The sequence below is a fragment of the Rhamphochromis sp. 'chilingali' genome (genome assembly GCF_963969265.1).
Source record: "Rhamphochromis sp. 'chilingali' genome assembly, chromosome: 7".
NCBI lineage: Eukaryota > Metazoa > Chordata > Actinopteri > Cichliformes > Cichlidae > Rhamphochromis > Rhamphochromis sp. 'chilingali'.
The window spans coordinates 38,813,790-38,822,993 of NC_137934.1; the positions used below are offsets into that span (position 1 = coordinate 38,813,790).

General features: G+C 43.3%; 1 protein-coding gene across 1 annotated transcript; it reads right to left on the reverse strand.

Annotated features, from left to right (window-relative positions):
• Positions 1 to 2,599: 2,599 nt before the first annotated feature.
• Positions 2,600 to 6,408, reverse strand: LOC308399972 (neuroepithelial cell-transforming gene 1 protein-like). The gene is made up of 9 exons (XM_080887429.1): positions 6,131 to 6,408; positions 5,901 to 6,008; positions 5,639 to 5,803; positions 5,372 to 5,434; positions 4,972 to 5,145; positions 4,615 to 4,872; positions 4,359 to 4,529; positions 4,028 to 4,214; positions 2,600 to 3,941 (listed from the first exon to the last, which is right to left on the reverse strand). Exons 1-9 carry the CDS (start codon positions 6,221 to 6,223, stop codon positions 3,511 to 3,513), a joined length of 1,650 nt encoding a protein of 549 aa, XP_080743555.1. The 5' UTR covers positions 6,224 to 6,408; the 3' UTR covers positions 2,600 to 3,510.
• Positions 6,409 to 9,204: the final 2,796 nt, after the last annotated feature.

Sequence of the window (9,204 nt, forward strand, 5' to 3'; positions counted from 1 at the left end):
GATAAAGATTTATGATTCTACTGCACAGAGAGAGAATGACAGTAAAAAGATAAAACATTGGTATCCATGTTATTTTAAATATCAACCATTGCTCCTAACTGACAGAAACCATGACAACCAACACAGTTCTCAGTGCTAATGGAAACATTAACCCTTTAAGACTTACCATAGAACCAAGTCTGCCAGAGCTTATATTCTATTTTTACATGCTGTGGAGCCATTTTTGGGAGCATTTCAAGTTGCTATACATCAAAACAACCATTATAGCCCAGATTTTAATAATATGTCTGCATTAAGTGAATAATAATTACATAAATTGCAAAAAAGTGCAATAAACTCCCAAAAATTTGAAAATCGTTTTTGCTTTTTTAACATATATTTCTAGTTAGAGAAATTTAAGAGGCTTATCCCTCAAAACTGTAAATACAAAAAAGTTGCACAAAATAGTTTCCCACCACAGGAAATTTATTTTGAGTGTCTTCATAGTTTTATTTTTGAAATACACCAATTTTTATATACTGCAGGAAAAACGAAAATAAATACTATACTGAAAGTTTGCAAAAAAGCAGCATATGCATCAAAATAAACTATTTCCAGCAGTGCAGTATGAGTCCTAAGCATCCCAGAAACGACACCGAAAGTCATAAAGTCAAAGATAACTTTTAAAAACACCAGTATAAGCTCATGAGGCCCTGATGGTAAAAAAAAAAAAAAAAAAAAACTACATTTCCGCGAAAATGACATCACTTCTTTTATTTTATCTATTTTATTTTCAAAAACAGCAACTTTTGTGGAGCTCACCTTCCACTACTTCATTGCACTGAGGAGAGACTGTAGCATTCGACTGTGGATCCTCTGAGTCTCCTTAATGTCTTCCAGGAGGGTTAGAACACGTACAAACATGCTGGTATTGGTGGCTTGTACAAGTTGTCTTGGAACTGGTTGTGAAACCACAGGTGAAGGAGTTGAGGGTGGTGGTGCTGGAGCCAATCCCAGCTGTCATAGGGCGAGAGGCGGGGTACACCCTGGACAGGTCGCCAGTCTGTCGCAGGGCTAACACACAAGGACAGACAACCATTCATACTCACATTCACACCTAGTGGCAATTTGGATTATCCAATTAACCTATCCCCACAAGCTGCATGTCTTTGGACAGTGGGAGGAAGCCGGAGTACCCGGAGGGAACCCACGCAGACACGGGGAGAACATGCAAACTCCACACAGAAAGACCCCGGCCTGATGGTGGAATTGAACTCAGGACCTTCTTGCTGTGCGGCAACAGTGCTAACCACCGTGCCACCGTGCTGCCCTGGATCGCTGGCCTTAAAATGAAAACAAATATTAAAAAACCCCACAAACAATTTAGTTACTGGTTAGTCCTACAAACTAAAAACATTAATGTACAGTCCGGCATCAAAAGGAGTCTAAAACTGATTTTTAAAAGTCAAAAAGTTACAAAGTGCTATTTTAAGATCATATCTAAATCTGGTGAGCAGCAATGGTCTGCTAAAGATACTGTCAGCTTGTTTTTGTTTTTCTTATAATCACCACAATAAATTGTTGCTTTTAAGGCGTTTTTAAGACACATAATTACCTCCTTTTCCGCTTCCCTTTTCCCAATCTGCTTCCAGAATCTGACTCAGTCTGCAGATCAGAGGTTGCTTCAGACCTCCGCAGTTTCACCCTGGGATTTTCATAGTTTTCTGTAAATTTTTGACATACATCAACAAAATGTTGTTAGTGAAATTACAGGGAAATTTTTTGTTCTGTCTTTAATGACAGAATATTTGGTAGCAATAAACAAAAATGCTTCTTACCAGCTTTCCCCAAGATGCGAACTCTGTACTGTGACCAGTTTGCATCTGGAGTAACTCCATCCTTATTGATATTGACTCTCCCTGGTGGCCAGAAACAAGAATCTTCCGCTGGTCCTGTAAACCACTTGCAAGGAATTATGGATGCACCTCCACCATCCAGAAAATCAACAACTGCAAATGGTAGCATGCTGGTGAGAAAGCAAAAAGAAGCCAACTAGTACAGCAGTGGCAATGCCACATATCCAGACTTCAGTGGCAAAAGCACCATTTTCTGTTTTAATTCATCAAGTAATACAAGATTCATTTGTTTAGACAGATTTGAAACAAAGTAAATTCCAAGGCATGTTGAGTCCAATGGATAGCTGAAAAAGGCATTACAGTTTTCAAAGACCTGACACAGTGCTTTGACAACTTGGCAATCCTGTAAAATGTTTGCCACAATAAGAATTGTTCCCCCTACATTGAAACAGTTATCTCCCATGGAGCAAGAAACACATGTCTGTCCATCAGTGTATTTTCTGTACTGCTTAAAAGTTCCAAGATCACTTGTTATTGGTCCAGACTTATGAAGCCGTTTAAGAGGAGCGGGAACAGACATCCTCTCTTTTCTTCTGAATACTTTGCGTCTCATAGACGCGCTTGACAATTTGTTCCACAGGTTTATGAGGCCTCCGCACAATCTTTTTCAGTTTACCCAGGAAGGTTTCAAATGGGAAGCAGGAAATACTGTTGATGGGAGTTACACATGTCACACTGAGCGTTTCACTTCCTAATCGTTCTCGTCTTCGTTCTCTTCTGCCTTCAACAACTTTCATCGTCGCTCAGTCCCGTCCCTCGGGACAGTTGCATACATCATGCCGCCTCTTCAGGTGCAAGCGGCGTCCACAACTAAAGCTCCATGCAAGATCCTACACTGAAAAGTGATCCGCCTCATTCTCAGGAATCAGCTTTTTAAGAAACCAACGTGGCTCAGTTCAAAATTTTGTCTTAAACAAAACTCATCATCTCGTCTGCGATATGAGTTCATCACGGTTTTTTGCTGACATATCATCTGTTCTGGAATGAAATTAATGCCTCTGTAGTAAATAAAATAAAATAATATCTGGCTTCTAGCATCTGTTATTTAAGGAATGTATAAAAATAAGACATCTTCTGCTCAGTCTAAAAACCCAACTATGACAGAAATCTGTTTGTGTGGTACACCTCACCTTTTTAGGGGTCGGCTTTTTGTCTTTCACCTTGACATCGGCAAATGTTCAAAAACCTGCCCTAACAGCTAAAACTCTGCTGCTTTACAATACCTAAAACAATACTAGGATAGATCTGAAAATATAAAGTGTATTATCCCCCAAAGAAAGGTCTAAAAGAATGTTTAAATATGAACTTTATAGTAAACAGGATCTGATGCACCAACTCTTTCTTCAAGAACTCAGCAAACTGGCCACACCGAGTGTGAACCGTGGGTTTACTTCTTGTCATGCTTCCCTTTTAGAGCTGAACCACGTGCACCCCCCTCCAGAATACTGTGTCTCTATGGGATGCACTTGGATGGAGGAGTAAGGTAAATAGCTGCCAAGGAGGACAGTAACAGAACACTGCTGTAATAACACGCAGACACTCATAAATGTGCTGTGCTGTTTTATGTACAGGAAAAACAAAGAGGTCCATCCACGTTCTCTACCAACGCTCCACCTCACACCATCGCCTCTTTTCTCTTCCCTAAAGAACACAGAGCCTTCTTGTCCTTTTTGGTTTTATGTGTCGTGGGTGAGGATGACGTCGATGACACGGACGTCGTGGACGATGGCGGGGAGCGAGGCGAAGGGGACGCAGTGGTGGGGCTGTTGCACAGTGAGGCGGGGGCCGACTGAGAGCCTGGCTGCGGGTAGTTCTCGTCTGCTTCCTCCATGTGGATGATGGCAGAAACGGAGGAAGGGCGGCGCTTGGAACGGACGCTGCCTGTAGGCGGGCTGGGGCTGGAGGGCTCGCTCAGAGGCTGGTGGACGGCAATGGCACTACGGAGGCAGTTGAGCCACTGCTGCTTGTGGAAGACGTCGTTGACCTGCAGAGTGTGTGACTGTGCCTGGCTCGGGTCTTGGGAACGTACCCGGAAAATGTTCTTGGCTGCAGAGAAAGCAGAGAGCGTCATTAGGAACGGGGGCAAAGTGCTGCTCAGGCTACTAGCGGACACTTTCTGGGACGAGCCTTACCTTTGTCTGCATTGCTGAAGGCTCCTCTGAAAAAGCCGCCCATTCTGACATCGCCATCTTGCAGGTCCTCCAGCACCAGATCCTGCACTGCGATTGGCTGCCGGTACACCTGGAAGCACTGGCGCTCGTTCCTGGTGACGGGGCGGGTCAGGATCAGCAGGTCGGTGAACAGGAACACGTGCAGCTTCTGAAAGAATTTCCAGGAAAAACAGAAACTTTCAAACCAGAGCATCATCTGAGCACATAGCCCGCCTCATGTGGGACGGCAGCCTCGTGTTAACATGCAAAGAGAAGCACCGAAGGACGACTTGGAAGTGTGCGCTGTGCTCACCGTGCCGCTCTTGTTGCGCAGCTCCCCGTGACACAGAAGACTCTTGCACCGTTCGATGCGAGCGTCCCTCTGCCTGTCGTCCAGATACTCCAGCTTGTCGATGTAGTACTGGCACTCGGACTCCCCTTTCTTCTTGTTGATGTCAGACAAAACTCCCTGGATGACAGTGATCTGAACACACAAGCAGCCTAATTATTACATGGGAGAGGCACTATGATGGATCAGTGTGTTGAACCAGTTTGTCTCCTGGACTTACAGCTTCCTGCAGGCTGGCAGCATCGGGGTGTTCTGCTGGAGTGTGTCTCAGGATTTCCTTGAGCAGTAGGGGGTACTTGACCAGGCGGGATCTGGGAATGTCCAGGAAGCTCCACAGGTCCAGTTTCCGACTAAAAGGTGACTCGAGGCACCGCTGCAGGAAGTCCTGCACACGTGGGTCTTGCTTCTTCTGGTCCAGCAGCGCCTTGGCTGCCAGCTGGTTACTGCAGTAGTCTTTGTAGGCATTGAGCCTGGGCAGCTGCAAAGGAAGGAGGGACTCTTTATCTAACTGCTAATTCAAAATACGGTTTTACTAGCGTAAAAGCTTTTGATGGCTCAAAAAGTCAAAGACACTTACCCAGCTAATAACAATTTGCCCAATCTGGCCCACGGTCCTGTCTGGCCCCGTGGCTTTGGAGAGCTGCGCCAGAAGGTCCTCGTGCAGTGGGATGTAGGCATCCAAGTTGCCGAAAATGTGAGTAAGCTCCTCCTCTGACATGATGGACAGCTTCAGCATCGGGTCGTGGTACGCCTGTGGATGGAGCAAAGTGATCAGTAATATCTGGGCAGAGCTTTGGGAGCGGCTACTAAAAATATCTTGGTCAACAGTTTTAGGGGTACAAAAAAAAAAAAGACAGAGGAACAATCCCTGTCTTTTTATAGCTCCTGGCTGCGCTGCATTCAAAGCCTGCCAGACTGATTTAATCTGTTTGCTTTATATGTACTCCCGCTGCCTCAGAGCTTTTAAAATGACAAACCTTGCATGCAAGCTGCAGGTCCTCAATCAGATGCTGTTCTCCACGAAACAGCTCAAATATGGCCTGAGGAATGGGAGAAGGCACAGACAGATGTTTTTTTAGTAAACATGTAAATCAGGTTGTCATTACATCGTAGCCTAAACCATAGTGAGCTTAGCCAAGATGGCTGAATGGCTTCTAGTCCAATTTAAACCATTTGACACAAAGACATGTGAACTAGTCTAGCAAGCATGTAGAATTCATCCCTGCCTGGACTCCTGGACTCACCTCTTGCCGCTTGATCTCTTTGGTGGAGAAAGTTCCTTTCTGGTGGATGTCTAATGTCTCGGACCATAAGGTGCTGTTCCTCCTTTTAGGTGGTGTGGGGGCCGCTGCCTTGCTGCAAGGCTTCTGGGGCATGCCTGGCAACTTGCCATCGCCCCAGAAAGAGGCCTTCAGAAAGAAAGAACACCACATGTCAGACATGTTGAAAGGGATGTCCCTGTCCCCCCAATGCGCTGTGTTTCCATTGGATGCCGTGAGCGCTTACCTTGATGGTTTGGGCGAAGCGCCGGAAGACCCCATTCTTTACCGGAGAAATGAGGTTGGCTAGCGACGTCACCCTGCCGAGAGAACGGACGTGCTTGTTGCTGGGTTCCTGCAGAAGGAGGCAAAAACAGAAGGGGAGGTTAGTCGTGCAGTTATTCTATCATAACACTATGACTTCATTTCCAGCAGCTCTGGTCAAACATTTACAGAGTAAAGTTTCAGCCATCTCACCTCTAACTCCTTGTTGGCCTGGTTCTGGCAGTCTGTCACTTGCAGAGTCCGTTTGATAGGCACCAAGCTACCCACTTCATCGTAAGCCACCATATCTTTCAGTAGAAACACAGTATCCTTTTAATCCTCACGAGTTGGCTTCAAGTAATCCACACCAGAGAGAAAAAAGGTGGCAGAAAATCAAGAGTTATAAGCACGTAAAAAGACGGAACAGATACACCTTCCCCCTGTTTGGCTTTTTCTGGCATGGGGCTCCCTCATCACTCTGCCTCACACTGACAAACCATTTGTTACATTCTTCTACATTTAGTTCAGATTTCTGATTTTACTTTTAAATCCAAAGTTAACTGAATAGTAGAAAATATGTCCAAGAGAGACACGATCTGTGCAGCAGGGCTCATTAATTACACTGTTCTGCACATACATTAGCTGAATAACTGATGGATACTCTGAGGCATTGTTTCTTTTTACCAAATTCATCAGGATAAGGGCCAGAGGCAGGAAACAGGTTGATTTTTTCATCTTGTCCCATCAGTCTTGAGCTCCTTACCTTCAGTCGTCTACAGGACAGAGGCTCTTATCATGTGAAGACAGTTTGGTGAAGGGCTGAAAGACTAAAACAGTAACTTACTATGATAAAGATTTATGATTCTACTGCACAGAGAGAGAATGACAGTAAAAAGATAAAACATTGGTATCCATGTTATTTTAAATATCAACCATTGCTCCTAACTGACAGAAACCATGACAACCAACACAGTTCTCAGTGCTAATGGAAACATTAACCCTTTAAGACTTACCATAGAACCAAGTCTGCCAGAGCTTATATTCTATTTTTACATGCTGTGGAGCCATTTTTGGGAGCATTTCAAGTTGCTATACATCAAAACAACCATTATAGCCCAGATTTTAATAATATGTCTGCATTAAGTGAATAATAATTACATAAATTGCAAAAAAGTGCAATAAACTCCCAAAAATTTGAAAATCGTTTTTGCTTTTTTAACATATATTTCTAGTTAGAGAAATTTAAGAGGCTTATCCCTCAAAACTGTAAATACAAAAAAGTTGCACAAAATAGTTTCCCACCACAGGAAATTTATTTTGAGTGTCTTCATAGTTTTATTTTTGAAATACACCAATTTTTATATACTGCAGGAAAAACGAAAATAAATACTATACTGAAAGTTTGCAAAAAAGCAGCATATGCATCAAAATAAACTATTTCCAGCAGTGCAGTATGAGTCCTAAGCATCCCAGAAACGACACCGAAAGTCATAAAGTCAAAGATAACTTTTAAAAACACCAGTATAAGCTCATGAGGCCCTGATGGTAAAAAAAAAAAAAAAAAAAAAAACTACATTTCCGCGAAAATGACATCACTTCTTTTATTTTATCTATTTTATTTTCAAAAACAGCAACTTTTGTGGAGCTCACCTTCCACTACTTCATTGCACTGAGGAGAGACTGTAGCATTCGACTGTGGATCCTCTGAGTCTCCTTAATGTCTTCCAGGAGGGTTAGAACACGTACAAACATGCTGGTATTGGTGGCTTGTACAAGTTGTCTTGGAACTGGTTGTGAAACCACAGGTGAAGGAGTTGAGGGTGGTGGTGCTGGAGCCAATCCCAGCTGTCATAGGGCGAGAGGCGGGGTACACCCTGGACAGGTCGCCAGTCTGTCGCAGGGCTAACACACAAGGACAGACAACCATTCATACTCACATTCACACCTAGTGGCAATCTGGATTATCCAATTAACCTATCCCCACAAGCTGCATGTCTTTGGACAGTGGGAGGAAGCCGGAGTACCCGGAGGGAACCCACGCAGACACGGGGAGAACATGCAAACTCCACACAGAAAGACCCCGGCCTGATGGTGGAATTGAACTCAGGACCTTCTTGCTGTGCGGCAACAGTGCTAACCACCGTGCCACCGTGCTGCCCTGGATCGCTGGCCTTAAAATGAAAACAAATATTAAAAAACCCCACAAACAATTTAGTTACTGGTTAGTCCTACAAACTAAAAACATTAATGTACAGTCCGGCATCAAAAGGAGTCTAAAACTGATTTTTAAAAGTCAAAAAGTTACAAAGTGCTATTTTAAGATCATATCTAAATCTGGTGAGCAGCAATGGTCTGCTAAAGATACTGTCAGCTTGTTTTTGTTTTTCTTATAATCACCACAATAAATTGTTGCTTTTAAGGCGTTTTTAAGACACATAATTACCTCCTTTTCCGCTTCCCTTTTCCCAATCTGCTTCCAGAATCTGACTCAGTCTGCAGATCAGAGGTTGCTTCAGACCTCCGCAGTTTCACCCTGGGATTTTCATAGTTTTCTGTAAATTTTTGACATACATCAACAAAATGTTGTTAGTGAAATTACAGGGAAATTTTTTGTTCTGTCTTTAATGACAGAATATTTGGTAGCAATAAACAAAAATGCTTCTTACCAGCTTTCCCCAAGATGCGAACTCTGTACTGTGACCAGTTTGCATCTGGAGTAACTCCATCCTTATTGATATTGACTTTCCCTGGTGGCCAGAAACAAGAATCTTCCGCTGGTCCTGTAAACCACTTGCAAGGAATTATGGATGCACCTCCACCATCCAGAAAATCAACAACTGCAAATGGTAGCATGCTGGTGAGAAAGCAAAAAGAAGCCAACTAGTACAGCAGTGGCAATGCCACATATCCAGACTTCAGTGGCAAAAGCACCATTTTCTGTTTTAATTCATCAAGTAATACAAGATTCATTTGTTTAGACAGATTTGAAACAAAGTAAATTCCAAGGCATGTTGAGTCCAATGGATAGCTGAAAAAGGCATTACAGTTTTCAAAGACCTGACACAGTGCTTTGACAACTTGGCAATCCTGTAAAATGTTTGCCACAATAAGAATTGTTCCCCCTACATTGAAACAGTTATCTCCCATGGAGCAAGAAACACATGTCTGTCCATCAGTGTATTTTCTGTACTGCTTAAAAGTTCCAAGATCACTTGTTATTGGTCCAGACTTATGAAGCCGTTTAAGAGGAGCGGGAACAGACATCCTCTCTTTTCTTCTGAATACTT